This window comes from Myotis yumanensis, unplaced genomic scaffold, assembly GCF_028538775.1.
Source record: "Myotis yumanensis isolate MYYU_CA2020_CCGP unplaced genomic scaffold, mMyoYum1.0.hap1 SCAF_11, whole genome shotgun sequence".
Lineage (NCBI taxonomy): Eukaryota > Metazoa > Chordata > Mammalia > Chiroptera > Vespertilionidae > Myotis > Myotis yumanensis.
Genome location: NW_027223762.1, coordinates 64,147,279 through 64,162,523, shown reverse-complemented (window position 1 = coordinate 64,162,523; position 15,245 = coordinate 64,147,279). Strand labels below are relative to the sequence as shown.

General features: G+C 46.9%; 1 protein-coding gene across 3 annotated transcripts in view; it reads left to right on the top strand.

The window, feature by feature from the left end:
* Window positions 1-15,245, top strand: part of TBC1D8 (TBC1 domain family member 8) — a 113,434-nt gene that overhangs the window by 95,922 nt on the left and 2,267 nt on the right. For 2 of the 3 annotated variants that reach the window (XM_070429760.1, XM_070429761.1), the window contains 3 exons: window positions 6,062-6,302; window positions 6,727-6,792; window positions 15,119-15,208. In XM_070429760.1, coding sequence (XP_070285861.1) covers window positions 6,062-6,302; window positions 6,727-6,792; window positions 15,119-15,208 — 397 coding nt within the window. Of the gene's footprint in view, window positions 1-6,061; window positions 6,303-6,726; window positions 6,793-15,118; window positions 15,209-15,245 lie in introns of those variants that run through there. The other variant, XM_070429762.1, reaches the window with a different exon arrangement.

Here is a 15,245-nt window from a genome sequence, read left to right as displayed (position 1 = left end):
AGCCCGGCCTGTGCCCTCTCGCAGTCTGGGACCCCTCGGGAGATAACGACCTGCTGGCTTAGGCCTGCTCTCGGGTGGCAGAGGGCACGCCCAATCCCTAGGTGCAGGCCCTGGTTGGGCTCAGAGCAGGGCCGATTGGGGAGTTGGGGTGCCGCCCCCTGTCATGCACAGAGAAGGGCGGATCGGGAGTTTGCGATGCCACCCTGTCACACTCAGGGTAGAGCCGATTGGGGGGTTGGGGCACCACCCTCTGTCACACTCAAGGCAGGGTCGATGGGCAGGTTGCAGCGCCACCCCCTGTCACGCACAGAGCAGGGCCCATCAGGGGGTTGGGGAGCTCCCCCCTGTCACAGAGCAGGGCTGATCAGGGGGTTGGGGAGCTCCCCCCTGTCACAGAGCAGGGCCGATCAGGGGGTTGAGGAGCTCCCCCCTGTCACTCACAGAGTAGGGCCGATAGGGGAGTTGGGGCACCGCCCCCTGTCACACACAGAGCAGGGCGGATCAGGGGGTTGGGGCACCGCCCTCTATCACCCACAGAGCAGGGCTGATCAGGGGGTTGGGTGCCACCACTGTCACACTCAGGGCAGGGCCGATGGGGAGGTTATGGCTCTACCCTGTCACACACAGAGCAGGGCCTGTTGGCGGGGGGGGGGGGGGTTGGGGCGCCGCACCCTGTCACACACAGAGCAGGGCCGATCAGGGGGTTAGGGCGCTGCACCCTATCACACACAGAGCCGCAGGGTAATCGGGATTGGGGAGCTCCCCCCTATCAGGCACAGAGCAGGGCCGATCAGGGGGTTGGGGCGCCTTCCCCTGTCACAAACAGAGCAGGGCGGATAGGGAGGTTGTGGCCCCGCCCCCTGTCACACAAAGAGCCGCAGGGTGATCAGGGGGTTTGGTCTCTGCCCCCTGTCACACTGATCCCGGTGCCAGGAGGCCTCGCGGCTCTGCTGATCCCGGTGCTGGGAGGCATATTACCCTTTTACTATACAGGGCAGAGGCCTGGTGCATGGGTGGGGGCCAGCTGGTTTGCCCTGAAGGGTGTCCTGGATCAGGGTGGGGGTCCCCACTGGGGTGCCTGGCCAGCCTGGATGAGGGGTTGATGGCTGTTTGCATCTGGTCACACCCCCTTTAGGGTGGGAGTCCCCACTGGGGTGCCTGGTCAGTCTGGGTGAGGGGCTGAGGGCTGTTTTCAGGCTGGTGGTTGACTGAAGTTCCCAACCTGTCCTTTTTTTCTTTTTTTTTTATTCTGAGCCAGCTTTAGCTCTGAGGCTTGGCTCCAGCTCTGAGGCCTCGGCTGCTGAAAGCAGGTATCTGGTTTGTTTGAGTTGTATAATTGAAACACTGTTTCAACTCCAGCTCTGAGATCCCGGCTGGCTGAAAGCAGGTTTCTGGGGTTTTGTTTAGCTTCTATATTTGTAACAATGTTTCAAACTGCAAGCTCAGAAGCCGGCAGCCACAGGCGGGGAATGTTGGCTTCCTCCATCACTGAAGCAAGCAAGCCTCCTGTTAGCTTTAATCTGCCTGGCTGCCGGCCGCCATCTTGGTTGGCAGTTAATTTGCATATCGCCCTGATTAGCCAATGGGAAGGGTAGCGGAGGTACAGCTAATTACCATGTTTCTCTATTATTAGATAGGACTAGAGGCCCGGTGCACAAAAATTTGTGTACTCGGGGGGCGGGGGGAGTCCCTCAGCCCGGCCTGCACGCATTTGCAGTCCAGGACCCCTTGGGGGATGTCCACCTGTCAACTTAGGCCCACTCCCTGGGGGATCAGGCCTAAGCTTGCAGTCAGACATCCTTCTGGCAGCCAGGGAGCCCTTGGGGGATGTCCGACTGAAGGCTTAGGCCTCCAAGGGATCGGGCCTAAACCATTAGTTAGAGATTCTTAGTGCTGCCACGGAGGTGGGAGAGGCTCCTGCCACCACCTCTGCACTGGCCAACCATGAGCCAGCTTCTGGCTGAGTGGCACTCCCCATATGGAAGTGCACTGACCACCAGGGGGTAGCTCCTGCATTGAGCGTCTGCCCCCTGGTGGCCAGTGCGGATCATAGCAACCGGCCATTCTGCCGTTCAGTCAATGTGCATATTAGCCTTTTATTATTATTATATAGGATGTCCCTATTTCCCCCCTTTTGCCCCCTCTAACCCCCCACTCCTCTCTGCCCATCACCGTACTGTTTGTGTCCATGGGTTGTGCATATATTTTCTTTGGCTAATTCTTCTTTAAATTCACTTCTTTAAATTTTTATTTTTAGATAAGTGCTTATAACTGCCCTATTATATATTTTCTATTATATCATCTAGAATTAAGATATTTTTTAATTGAACTCTTGTAAATTTTAGCACAATTTAATAAATTATGCTAGAACCAATTAGGAGATTTTTCATGTAATGCAGATACATTTCAATTAATATTTTATTAATTTTTAATTTTTTAATATTTTAATTTGAAATAATCTCATACATGTAAAAAAACTATAAAATACTACATCATATTATATATACCCTTCACCCAATTTCTTAGGTGTTAATAATTTAAACATAACCATTATACAACTAACAAAATTTGGAATTTATTTTTCTTATAATCTCTTTAATGTTACTTGATCCATTTACTTTGTTTTTGTTAATCTTCACCTAAGGATATTTTTCCATTGAATTTTAGAGAGAGTGAAGGGAAAGGGAGAAACACATTGATTGGTTGCCTCCTGCACATGCTCTGATAGGGACTGGGGATCAGGCCAGCAACTGAGGTACATGCCCTTGACTGGAATCGAACCTGGGACCCTTCAGTCCATGGGCTAATGCTCTATCCACTGAGCAAAACAGGCTGCAGCTTAATTCATTTACTTTTAATCTATATGTGTCTTTATATTTAAAGTGGGTTTTGTTTTTTATTCACCCTCATAATTTGTCTTTTAGTTGGTGCATTTATGCCACTGACTTTCAGAGTGCTTATTGATAGAGTTACTACCGTATCAGGCGGCTTCTGGGGCTTCTGGAGCCGGCCAGCGGCCCGGGATTGGATCCATCGTGGGCAGCAGGCAGGCGGCTTCTGGGGTCGCCCACGGGGGCCTGGATGGTCTCTCTCGCTGGCGGCTCCCACTGTCCTGCCCTGCCTGCAGTATGCAAATTAGTCGGCATCTTTGTTGGCAGTTAATTTGGATATCTCGCTGATTAGCCAATGGGAGGTGTAGTGAAGGTACGGTCAATTACCATGTTTGTCTATTATTAGGATAGATGATTGATATGAACAGGCATACAGAATGACTTGACTCACACGCATTGGGAAGGGATCACCACAATAAGTTTAGTTAACACCTTCTTCTCATAGGAACACACACACAAAAGAAAACAATGTGTTTTCCCTTGTGATGAGAACTTTTAGGATCTATTCTCTTAGCAACTTTCAAATATACACACACAGTGCTATCCAGTCTCCAAGCGGTAACTACATCCCAGTGCTCACTTAGAACTGAAAGTGTGCCTCTGACCCTCACCAACTGCCCCGCTGCCCCCACTGCCCCCCACCAGTACCACAAACCTGAGCTCTTTTCTGTGGCTTTGTGTTTTTGTTGTTCATTGTTGCTTTTATTTTTTAGATTTCACATATGAGTGAGATCATATGGTATTTGTCTTTCTCTGTCTGACTTACTTCACTTGGCATAGTATCGTCTAGGTCAGGGGTGGGCAAACTTTTTGACTCGAGGGCCACAATGGGTTCTTAAACTGGACCGGAGGGCCGGAACAAAAGCATGGATGGAGTGTTTGTGTGAACTAATATAAATTCAAAGTAAACATCATTACATAAAAGGGTACGGTCTTTTTTATTTTAGTTTTATTCATTTCAAACGGGCCGTATCCGGCCCATGGGCCGTAGTTTGCCCACGGCTGGTCTAGGTCCATCCGTGCTGTAAAGCAGGCTTTAAATCACACAAACTTGGATTTGTGACATCCACCTCCTATTCTTTTGGTTAGAGAACCACTTCGTGAGCCTTGTCTCCCAGGTGAGGTGTGACCATGTGCAGCACGCTCGGTGTCGGGCTCTCCTGGGAGCACCCAGGACCTGCTCCTCTTAACCATCAGCTACATCTGTTCACTGTTGCTGGAATATTAGGCCCAAGAGAGCATTTAGTCTGTTAAATATCACTTTACTTGCCATCATGTTCTGGTTAACTTTTCAAAATTCAGTAAAAAATTTAAACTAACGGAAGTAAAAGTATACCTACTCTCACCATTGAAAAAATATAAAACTTTAAAGCAAAAACAAAAAAAAAGGATTTATCCTATCTGCACCTACAGTCCTATCTTGTACAGGAAGTACTCTTCACAATATGGCAAGTCCTTTGCTGATTTTACCCTTATGTTCTCTCTCTGTGAACACACACACACACACAGGCTTATCCTTTTTTCCACACAAAAACAAGATTATGTGCACATAATGGCCTGCAATTTTTTGTCATGAATATTTTTCTGTTATATATATATTTTTTATTGATTTCAGGGAGGACGGGAGAGGGAGAGAGAGTAGAAACATCAATGATGAGAGAATCATTGATTGGCTGCCTCCTGCACGCCCCACATTGGAGTTCGAGCCCACAACCCAGGCATGTGCCCTGACCGAAAATCAAACCAAGACCTGGTTCATAGGTCAACACTCAACCACTGAGCCACGCCGGCCAGGCAGTCATGAACATTTTTCTAAATCAGTATCTACAGCTCTTCCTCATTCTTATAAAATGGCTGCACAGCTTCACTGTAGGGCAGAACCATAATTTACTTAATGTTTACTTATTCAGGGACATTTGTGTCTCCAGTTTTTGCTGCTCGATGCACAGTGCTGCCTGAGTAGACATCGCCCAGACGCTGCTGCCCTGCGGGGCTCCCTCGGCGCCGCCCGGACAGGCAGCTGTGAGGGCTTTGAGCTTTCAGATTCCAGGTCCACGGAGGATGTCTCGCACGCGCACTCCTGCGGCCACTCCCTCCAGCATTTAATGTTACGGACCTTTGAACGCCTTCCTAGTCTTGTAGAAACCGCGTTTTCTTTTACTTTAACCTTGCTTGCTCCTCAGTGAGGCTGAGTCGCTCCAGGAGTCCACTGGCTGATTGGGCCCTTCCCGTGCTGCCTGTGGGCGCCGCGCCTGCTTCTGTGTGGTTGGCGTGTGGGGGGCTCTGTGCACACGGGTGGGACTCGTCCTCGGCTCCCGTGCGGTGCTCTTCCGGGCAGGGCTCCATGGGCGTCTGCATCGCAGGCGCCACATGCCCGCGGCAGCTCAGTGCGCTGGGGCTTTCAGGAGCGACTGTGATAGACCTGCGTGCTGCGTGTCGCGATTCTGCAAAGGCTGCTGAAGGAGCATGTCACAGTGACTGTGACAATGAAATGGTGAATGGCATTTTGGTTTCTGTCCAAAATGGAGTGTGCGCTGGCACAGTGTGGTGTGGGCACGTGTGGGGACCCGAGTTGTGAGCTGAGACATCCCAGGAGGGGACGTAAGGGACGGGGGGGGGGGAGGTGGTCCCCAGTGCCTGGGCCAGTTCTGATGTCTTTAGTTTTCAGTCTGTTCAGACTTTCATACCACCTGTGTTTCGTACTTTGACTTTTTTGAATCATTAATATATTCATGTGATTGAACATTTAGAACATATAAAACAAGTATGTTTTTCCACATTTGGTTCCCTGCCCCCATTTTCCCTCTGACAGGTAACCAAGTGTTGCTCCTTTTGTATCCTGTAGCTTTGGCTACATAAACATCAAATTAAACACTGCATGTCCTCTATAATTAAAACTATGGTAGCTGAGCTGTACATTTACAAATGGTTAAAATGGTAAATTTTATAAATACATTTGCTACAAAGAAGAAAAACCTTAATAAAAAAAGGGTGTCCAAATTACACTCACATGGTAGCAAGGAAAAACTTTACATGTCTGGTCGGAGTGGTGAGACCCCTGACTTAATTTTTCTATTTGTGATTCAATGTTGCGTATTCAATAGTAATGATTTGACAAGGCAGGGAATGCCTCCAACTGTGGTGAGTGGCCGCGGCCCCTCTGCTTTCAGCGGGAGCACATGATGAGCTGCTACTGGGAGCAGCCACGGCCCGGGCCTGCCCGCCACGACCCCAGCCGGCCCTACGCCGAGCAGTACCGCATAGACAGCCGGCAGTTTGCACGCCTGTTCCAGCTGGTCTCGCCATGGACCTGCGGGGCGCACACGGAGATCCTCGCCGAGAGGACCTTCCGGCTCCTGGACGACAACATGGACCATCTTATCGAATTCAAAGCATTTGCCAGCTGCCTCGGTAGGACTGCTGACCGCAGCACGTTGCTTTGGGTGTGAGTCTGTGAACACGGTGCAAGGTGTACTGTGTAGCAGGAACAATGAACTGTCCTTGTGAATGGCCTGACACAAGTTTGTGATTTTTAAAATCACTGCAGGCTCCTCCTGAGGTCTCTATGCTTCCTGAAGCAGGGGCCAGGCTCTCAGCCCCCAGGTCACTGAGCTGTTCTCATGGCGCCGGGGAGTGGGGACTTGCTAGAAGCCACGTCCCTAATGCTTACACGTAAAAAGAGCCTTCAGAAGGCATGAGGCTCCCTGGCAGCTCAGCAGTCATCCGTCACCAACCTTCACATGCTCATGCACACAGTGGGCCTGGGAGCAGGGGAGGAGGAAGTTCTCTATGACAAGTGTATGTGAACTGCTTGCATCTGCTCTCTTTCTCCCAGATGCTATGTATAATGGAGAAATGAATGAGAAAATTAAACTGCTCTACAGGCTCCACGTTCCTCCCGGTAAGAAATTCTGAGACATACCGGGCTCTGTTCTGCCTTAACACTGACCAGCTTTGCGCACAACACGAAAGTTGTTTTTATTTTTTGTTGGTTTAGAGAGAGAGGAAGGGAGAGAAGCAACTATTTGAGAGAAAAACATCAACTGTTGTCTCCCGTAGGCACCCTAGCTGGGTATACACCCTGACCAGGAATTGAACCTGTGACCTTTCTGTGTAGGGGACAGTGCTCTACCAACTGAGCTACACAGTCAGGGCCTCAAGTTCTTTGTGAATTTCATTTAGACTGGAAGCAACCAATGTTTCTTTTTTAAAAACATATTTTTATTGATTTCAGAGAGGGAGGAGAGATAGAAACATCACTGATGAGAATAATTGATCAGCTGCCTCCTTCACGCCCCCTACTGAGGATCGAGCCCACAATCTGGGCATGTGCCCTGACTGGGAATCCAACTGTGACCTCCTGGTTCCTAGGCCAATGCTCAGCCACTGAGCCCCGCCGGCCGGGTGCAATGTTTCTGACTTAGGGTTCCTGACGGCAGATTTGAGTGCCGTGCTGTGGCCGATGGCGGTGGCTCTGATGCGAGTGGGCAGCAGAAGCCTTCAGGACTTGGCAGCACACCTGCCTGAGCCCTGGCTTCTGACCTGCTGGTCCAAGGACCATCCTGTAGGAACTGTGGCCTGTGGATGTATGGGGAAGCCAGGCCTGGTGGTCTCAGCAGATGGCTCTTTTATGCTACTGCTTCTGAAGAACCCCTTCAGTTTCCCAACATGTAAGGCCTTGCTTCCTTTAAATTGAAGCAGTGGTAACCAGGAACAAAGGAAGCAGTTTTGAAATCTACAGGGCCAGACGTGGTGTTCACCTCCAGGTATTGCATGGGCCTTTGAAGTTGGTAGAGGCGGGTGAGGAATTCCAGGTCTCTGGCCTCGCCGCAGTCCTGGTGTGGGATGGGGGCCTCTGACAGAACTTCCCGTGAGGCGCCTGGGGCACTGTTAGGCTTCCAGGCCAGGCCAGTGGCTTTTACAGCTAACACCTGTGCCAGCGTTGGAAATGCACGTATTACTATGGGCTTCTGGGCCCACGTCTTGAGGTTGGCATTACTGGGCTGATGTGTAACATTGTGTACATTACCTCCGGGGCGCGCTATGGCACTTCATTGCTACTTCCCTGCAAACAGAATCAGTGAAGTTCTTTGCCATTTATGCAAACATAATTTGCTCTTATTTTTCATGTTTTCCTACTAACATAGAAGACATGCATAGTTATTTCTTTATTATCATCATTGTCATTACCGTCTTTTCATAATCATTCTATCTGGTATTGCTAAATACGACATGATTGACTTAATTTTATTCAATGATTTCATCTTGAGTTTTAAATAACTTTATTTTGTGATAATTTTAGATTTATAGAAAAGTTACAAAGATCATATAGATCTCATTCTTGGTATAGCTTTAAATATATTAGTTTTTTTATATCATTTGAGATTGATATTTGATTCTCAATACTTCATAATGAATTATTGTTTCCAAATTACAAGCTTATTTCTAAAAGGCATATTTTAATTATATTAATCAATTTAAGACCTTTATGGCTTCAGAAAATCCATTTTTCAAAAATGTTCTGAATATATAAAATTGTAATACTTATATTGTGTGACTCTGAATTTAAATTGTTAAATGGAAGATTTGATTTATTATTTGAATTTTTATGCAGTTTTTTTTTTTTTAAAGTCTTAAGAATGCAGACTCTAAAACCTGCAGTTAAACACATCAATCTGCCAAGGCCATGACGAGCCACAATACATTTAAGTATTTTCATTTAAATAAATTTAATTTTAACAAATATATGCATTCCACCAATAATGAATAACTTTTGGATTAAAGGTAGGACAGATGCACTAGTTGGAAGAGTTGAACTCTCTTGAGGAAGTTTGCTGCGGGTCACAGTGTGCATGTGGGCCCAGGGTACGTCTGTGCCTGGTGGGAGGCCCGGCGCCTGGCCCCTGCAGCCGCTGACCTGGGCCCGAGCTGAGGCTTCTGCTGCCACTCAGGAAGCGGAGGCAGGGCCTCGGGCCCTCCGAGTTCTAGGAGAGCTCACTCATTGGCTCTACTGCTTAGCAAAGGCAACAGAAAAGAAATGTCCAGATGATTTGCTGCTGTCTCAGGTGACACAGGGCTGAACAGTATCCCAGAGACTAGTAAGTCAGGATGACTAATGTGTGCCTAAGAGGAAAGTTCGGCACTCAGATTATACCCACCATCTTGGTTCTCTCTGATCGGTCTTTTCTTACGGTTACACTCAGAAACAATACTGAAAATAAACTATAATCTCCCACTTTTGGGAACATGCCTGTATGTCAAAATACCTACTGGAAACCAAGAAAACTGAAGGGTCACTACACTGCTCTAAGGGCCACATTATTACTACTTTTTATTTATTTTTATTAAATCTTTATTGTTCAGATTATTACATTGGTTCCTCTTTTTTCCCACCATAACTCCCCTCCACCCAGTTCCCACCCCACCCTCCGCCCTCACTCCCCACCCACTGTCCTCATCCATAGGTGCATGATTGTTGTCCAATCTCTTCCCGCACTCCCTACACCCCTTTCCCCCCCCAAGAATAGTCTGTCCACTCCCTTTCTATGTTCCTGATTCCATTATAATCACCAGTTCATACTGTTCATCAGATTATTTATTCACTTGATTTTTAGATTCACTTGTTGATAGATGTGTATTTGTTGTTCATAATTTGTATCTTTACCTTTTTCTTCTTCTTCCTCTTCTTCTTAAAGGATACCTTTCAGCATTTCATATAATACTGGTTTGGTGGTGGTGAACTCCTTTAGCTTTTCCTTATCTGTGAAGCTCTTTATCTGACCTTCAATTCTGAATGATAGCTTTGCTGGATAAAGTAATCTTGGTTGTAGGTTCTTGGCATTCATCACTTTGAATATTTCTTGCCACTCCCTTCTGGCCTGCAAAGTTTCTGTTGAGAAATCAGCTGACATTCTTTTGGGTACTCCCTTTTAGGTAACTGACTTTCTTTCTCTTGCTGCTTTTAGGATTCTCTCTTTGTCTTTTGCTCTTGGCATTTTAATTATGATGTGTCTTGGTGTGGTCCTCTTTGGATTCCTTTTGTTTGGGGTTCTATGTGCTTCTTGGACTTGGAGGTCTATTTCTTTCACCAGGTAGGGGAAGTTCTCTGTCATTATTTCTTCAAATAGGTTTTCAATATCTTGCTCTCTCTTCTTCTGGCACCCCTATAGTTCGGATGTTGGTACGCTTGAAGCTGTCCCAGAGGCTCCTTACACTATCTTCGTATTTTCGGATTCTTTTTTCATTTTGTTTTCCCGGTTGGGTGTTTTTTGCTTCTTCGTATTTCAAATCTTTGACTTGATTCTTGCGATCCTCTGGTCTGCTGTTGGGAGTCTGTATAATATTCTTTATTTCAGTCAGTGTATGCTTAATTTCTAGTTGGTCCTTTATCACAACATCGAGGGTCTCATTAGATTTCTTGAGGATCTCAATACATTTATCGGCAGTCTCATCAGTCTTTTTGAGGGCCTTACTAAGTTTATCGGTGGCTTCTAGACAGTTCTTTAAAGACCTTAAAAGTGTGGTTTTAAACTCTATATCCAGCAATTTTCTTTCCTCCATTTCTGTCATTTGTGTCCTGTTTCTTTGTCTCTGCATTTTTTATGCTTCCCTGTGTTGATACAGTGGTTTTCTGTGCTAAGTGTCCTCTAGGGCCCAGTGGTTCAGCCTCCCCAATTACCTGAGGAGGACACTCTTGGTGCATCCCCTTGTGGGCTTTGTGCACAGTCTTGTTGTAGTTAAGCCTTGATTGTTGTAGTTATCACTGGGAGGAATTGACCTCCAGGCCAATTGGCTGTGAGAATCAGCTGTGTCTGCAGTGGGAGAACTTCTGTGCTGGGGACACCCCTCTGGGGCAAGACTTGCTTCAATGGGGCTTTGGTGCTCACTGAGTCTGCCCCCTGAGTGTGTCCTTTGTTTCCAGGGAGCTGCAAACTGGATGGTCCCACTCTGACCTCTGGGTTTCCTGGCTCCTGGATCTGTAGGGAGGTGCTAATCTAGCCTTTGCCTGAGGCTATCCAGCAAAAGCCTCCCTGCAGGGCTTGGGCGGGGCGGGTCCCACGGGATCAACAGGGCAGGGCTAGCAGTTATGGCTGCTTTCAGTCTTTCCCTCAGAGGCTCTGCTTCTCAGTATCCCGGTAATCGCTGCAAGCCCCTCGGAGAGAAAGCTGCCCTTGGGTTCTGACTGATGCCAGACAGTCCCACTTCTCCCGTATGAGTCTGGGTCCCTAGAGACTCGCCCGGAACTGGAGCTCAGAGCCTGAGACTCCCTCCCGATTGAAAACGACAACCGCGCCCTCAGCCGCCAGCCCACTCCACATGCACCTCCGCACCTCAGTATTTACTTCCGCACTGCACCTCCTCTGAGTCTCGGTATGCTTTTCTCTTTCCTTCTAGTTGTAGAATTTCCACTCAGCCAGCCTTCCTGTGGTTCTGGCTGATGTCCGTTCCGTCCTTTAGTTGTATTTTTGAAGTGGTTGTGCGAGGCAGCAATCTCCGGTGTTTACCTATACTGCCATCTTGGTTCCTAATCTCTATTACTACTCTTTAAATGTATTTTTATTTCAGAGAGGAAGGAAGAGGCAGAGAAACATCAGTGAGAGAGATTTCATTGATCAGCTGCCTCCTGCACACCCCTACTGGGGATCGAGCCCACAACCTGGGCACGTGCATGTGCCCTGACGAGGAACTGATCCATGACCTCCTGGTTCATAGGAAAGGCCACATTATCAATGAGTATGACCGACGTGGCATACATGAGCAGGTCACCAGCTGGGGTGGAAAAAGATGAGCTAAATGATGACTCCTCCCAGGATCAAGAACTTCCTTCAGAGAATGCAGTCAGTGTGAAGATTCAGTTTGAGAATGATTCTGAAAAACAGATGATGTACTGAGGAAACTTGCAAAGGTCAACTTCTCACAGGACACAAAAAGTGACAGTTCACCTTCTAACAACTTGGCCAGTGCTGACACCAGCCAGGTAGAAGTGATGCCAGGCACACTGGCTTGGCAATGGACAGCTTGGGTTTGGTGAGAGATCTGTTCTTTAGATTGGAATCCGAGTTGAAAATGCCACTAGAAGATTTTTAAAAATATGAACTGTAGAATACAAACTGACTTAAAAAAATTTTTGTGAAATTATTGCCAGGAAGCCATTAAGATATTAGATTAATCCAGTACTTATATACCTCAAGTGACTTTTTTACAGTCGATACCTGAGACACCAGTTGGATACTTTACACAACTGGCGGTCTGTGAAGTCTGAAAGGTTGGCGACAGCTGCTTTAGTTGGTTTTCTCATCAGTGACTCGGATATACTGGAATTCCTAATCCAAATTCAAGTCCCATATTTGTTTTTTCCAACCACGTGGAGGGGGTAACAGGAGAGCACTATTTTGCTTTTGCAAGAAAATATGATGGAGAAATGCATCTGGAGGCCAGATTGTATTGAAAGCTGATTAAGAGATAAGGGAGTTTCAGATAACCAAATGTAAATCATTCACCAGATTTTAACTTGTGCAGTCCTTGAAGTGAGACAAAATGAAAACTTTAAATGTTTAATTCATTTATAACCTTGAATTATGAATTTTATACACACGCGCGCGCGCGCACACACACACACGGCCTGGTGCATGAAATTCGTGCACGGAGGAGGGGTTCCCTCAGCCCAGCCTGCACCCACTCCAATCAGGGAACCCCTCAGGGGATGTCTAACCACCATCAAACACCCCTCTCACAATCTGGGACCACTGGCTCCTAACCACTCACTTGCCTGATTGCCCCTAACCCAGGGGTGGGCAAACTTTTTGACTCGAGGGCCACAATGGGTTCTTAAACTGGACCGGAGGGCCGGAACAAAAGCATGGATGGAGTGTTTGTGTGAACTAATACAAATTCAAAGTAAACATCATCACATAAAAGGGTACGGTCTTTTTTTTTTTACTTTTATTCATTTCAAACGGGTCGGATCCGGCCCGCGGGCCGTAGTTTGCCCACGGCTGCCCTAACCTCTCTGCCTGCCTGCCCGATCACCCCCAACTGCCGGCCAATTTGGTTCTGATTGGTCAGTTTCTATGCTAGTCAGCATCTCTGGGCCTATCAATGGGGCCTGATCAGCAGCCCGGTGGAGGCCTGGAGAGAAATGGAGATGCGGCTGTTGGCCAGGCTGGGAGAGAGGCAAGTTCTGATCAAGGGCTGCCACAGTGGCTACGGATCAGACCCTGCCTCTCTCTCTGCAGGCCTTTCTCTGGGCCTGATCTGCAGCCCCCTAAGGCAGCCAGTGCTGGGTTGCCACAAGCCTTAGATGTTACGACCCTGGCTCTTTATTATATAGATTGGAGTTACAAAAATAAGGTTACATTTATAATAAAAGTTCAAATAGCTCATTAAAAGGCTGCAAGCACATTTGAGGATTGTATATAAACTCGGTTTACTCTCTTCCCTAATGCATTGTGTCCTAGTGCCCAGTCAGGTCGTGTTTTCTGTGCCAGAACTGGAGAGGTCGGAAGCCCTGCTCTGTGGTTGATTGGCCTTTCCAGTTCTGTCACTGTTGATTTTATCTGCCTCTTTTCTGGACACTGTCCACCGTGTGAATCTTCCTGCCGTAGGCTCCCATGACATTTGTGTTTATTGGTTCTTGCATTGAAGCATGTTAGTGACTTGTGAATAGGTTTGTTTGGTATACCAAGCTCTGAGGATAGAGACCGTGTCCTGTTGACATCTCAGGGCCTGTTTCCCAGGAGTCCATTTCCATCATGCTGGCCCCAGGACCACCCAGTGTTTGTAATTTTCCTCCTATTCAGTTCTGAGTGGCTTCACATGTGCCACTGTGTAGAATTTGTCTTGGGCAAAGTTGGGAAAGAGAATGACTATCTTTGTAATAGAAAAGAAAAAAATAAGGAAAAAAAACCAGAAACCTGTCAAGGAGAGGGTAGCTTATCAAGGCTTTGGTACCATTTTGTGGGCATTTGTTCCATCACAACTGAATTTTGCCTTTGATTTCACAGTGAATGGTTTACAAATAAGCTGAGGTTGCTTTTAAAATGAGGATCCTTTGTCCATAATCCCCTTTATAAGTTTTATTAATCTATAAATCATACTGTACAATTTATTTAAAGTGTGCAGATTGTCATCACCCCAGAAAGCAAGCCCATACCGTGTGGCTTTGCCCCAGTTCATCCATTTTCCTCTGGAGCAGCGGTTCTCAACCTGTGGATCATGACCATCGGAAAACACATATAGCATTATCAGATATTTATGATTCATAACAGAAAAATTACAGTTATGAAGTAGCAACAAAAATAATTTTATGGTTGAGGGGTCACCACAACATGAGGAACTGTATTAAAGGGTCGCGGCATTAGGAAGGTTGAGAACCACTGCTCTGTGGAGTCTACAGACTTGCCTCGTCCAGGCATTTCATAGAAAGGGAATCATGCGGTATGTGCTCTTGTCTGGCTGCTTTCACTTAGTACGTTTTAAAGGTTCATCAGGGTGGCAGCATGTACCAATGTCATTTGTGGCTAAATGTGATACTCAGATTTACGGGCATGCCAAAATTTATCCATTCACCAATTCTTAGGAACAACGCTGCTACAGGCACCGGTGTACAAGTTTTTGAGCTGACACTTTTTCATTCCCGTTTGGTGTATACCTACCTGTCTAGTGGAATTTTGGGGTTGAATAGTAATTTATGTTTAACTTTTTGAGGAACTGCCAGACTTCTTCCCAAAGGGCTGTAATACCTTCTACTCCATCAGCAGTGCATTAGGGTTCTGATATAACTGGACCTTTGTGCAATTCAAAACTTGTAATAAAGTGCTTTGCATCCAGTAAAGCTTTTTGCAGTTTGTTAGAAATTATATAACAGCATGTGCTCAGGGGAAAACAACATGAGAAGTTTAAATTACCTGTTAACCCATCTCAAGATTCTGTGTAAAATTTGTGTGTAGGACATACGTACATATAAACTGACTTGTATTTAAACACAATGGATCTTACTCCACACACTTCCCGGCCAGTGCCTGTCAGTCCTATGAACTGGCACGTCATTAACCACAGCAGGACCGGCACCAGGAAAAGGCATCACCTTGGTGTGCACTGGACTCCGCAGACCCTGCAAAGGCTGCAGCTGAGGTTGGGGGCTGCTGGCTTAGCTTACTTATCTATTAGCTTCTTTACCTAAAAAGCTTTGATTTTGGTTACAGTAATTTGTTCAATCTCTTTTTAAGCCCTCAATGAAGATGACCAAGATAGCCAGTCACCACTGAAGAACCCTCTGCTGTCCACATCAAGACCCCTGGTCTTTGGGAAAGCAAAAGGCATGTACCTTTTCACTGTCAGGAGCCAGCTGGTGGC